The sequence below is a fragment of the Salvelinus namaycush genome, chromosome 2 (assembly GCF_016432855.1).
Source record: "Salvelinus namaycush isolate Seneca chromosome 2, SaNama_1.0, whole genome shotgun sequence".
In the NCBI taxonomy this organism is placed as follows: Eukaryota; Metazoa; Chordata; class Actinopteri; order Salmoniformes; family Salmonidae; genus Salvelinus; species Salvelinus namaycush.
In genome coordinates, this window is record NC_052308.1 from 64,980,118 (window position 1) to 64,981,804 (window position 1,687).

At 40.6% G+C, this 1,687-nt stretch overlaps 1 protein-coding gene across 1 annotated transcript; it reads left to right on the forward strand.

Moving 5' to 3' along the window:
- Positions 1-454: 454 nt before the first annotated feature.
- Positions 455-1,386, forward strand: LOC120027453 (gamma-crystallin M2-like). Its single transcript, XM_038972395.1, has 3 exons — positions 455-493; positions 713-955; positions 1,087-1,386. The coding sequence occupies exons 1-3, from the start codon at positions 464-466 to the stop codon at positions 1,384-1,386; spliced, it is 573 nt and encodes a 190-aa protein (XP_038828323.1). The 5' UTR covers positions 455-463.
- Positions 1,387-1,687: the final 301 nt, after the last annotated feature.

Sequence of the window (1,687 nt, forward strand, 5' to 3'; positions counted from 1 at the left end):
ATAGCCTATGAAAATCCAATTACTACCAATACTATTGCTACCATTACTATGGCTGTTGCTACCACTACCACTATACTACTATTTCACAACCATAAATACTTCAAGACTTTCAAGCACACAAATTTACTTCAGGAAATGTCATTTTCTAGTCAATAAAAGTGATCTTTCAAGTAAGATTTGAAAACGTATGTATGAAGAACTTTCAAATTTGAGAGAAATTTGAGAGTAAACTCTCAAAAGGCTTTATGTTACTTTGTAAGATAAACAACCAATTGAAAAGCTGCCTTTCTGGAAAGGTGGACGTAACCTCAGTGGCCTCAATAGGCCTCTATAGCATGTTGCTGGGTCAGGGGTTTGAACAATGGAGCTAGCGATTCTTTGGGTTTGGTCTGGTATAAAAGAAAGGGTTAAACCAGGTAGGAAGTCAGTTCAGGAGCAGCAACCAGCAGCACAGTTAGCAAACATGTCCACCACCAACATGAACAGGGGCAAGGTAAGCACTGGGAAAGTTTTGAAAATACATACCAACATTTTTCTAGATTGGTATACAAAAGGGCTCTAGTGCTCTAGCACCACAAACTAAAACATTAATGTTTGACTCATCCCAATATCCTGGTTTCCATTGTGACTGAATAGTAGACTATCCCAAATGTCTCTAAAATGTTTCTTTCATACAATTATTTAATTCATAATTATTCCATTTTATTTTCAGATCGTCTTCTACGAGGACAGGAACTTCCAGGGTCGTTCCTATGAGTGCAGCAGTGACTGCAGTGACATGAGCTCCTACCTGAGCAGGTGCCACTCCTGCAGGGTTGAGAGTGGCTGTTGGATGCTGTACAACCGCAACAACTACATGGGAAACCAGTACTTCATGAGGAGGGGCGAGTACCCTGACTACATGCAGCACTTTGGAATGAGTGACTGCATCAAGTCCTGCCGCATGATCGCCATGGTAGGTTGAAAGTATTTCAGCTTAAAATACTCACATCTTGTCATTGAAGGTAAAAGATATTTTAATGGTCACACTCTCATATGTTTGAAATAATTATCTCCTCAATGAAAGCTGTACTTTTATCCTAACAGCACAGAGGAAACTACAGGATGAGGATCTACGAGAGAGAGAACTTCGGAGGTGAGATGCACGAGATGATGGACGACTGTGACAACATCATGGATCATTACCGCATGTCCAAATGCCAGTCCTGCAACGTGATGGAAGGCCACTGGCTGATGTATGAGCAGCCCCACTTCAGAGGCAAGATGATGTACATGAGGCCTGGAGAGTACAGCAACTTCAGCATGGGCATGGGAATGGGAGCCATGGGCGGCATGAGTGGTATGAGGTTCATGAGCATGAGGCGTATCATGGACTCCTGGTACTAAATACCCGTAGCAAGTAAAGCCATTGAATAAAATAATTCACAAACCTATTAAATCTTTCCCTTTTTTGTGTGACAAAAAATATTCCTGCTGATTTGTTGTTCACACACCTGCATCCCTTGTCATATACACACTTACATATGTATTTGGACAGTGAAGCTAAGAATTAAAATTTGGAGTATTTTGGATTTGAGATCAAATGTTTCATATGATGCGAGAGGACATAATGGCAACTTTTATTTGATGGTATTTCCATTTAGCGCAGGAAGATTCTCAGCAACAACAGAGTGATCAAATTAAGATA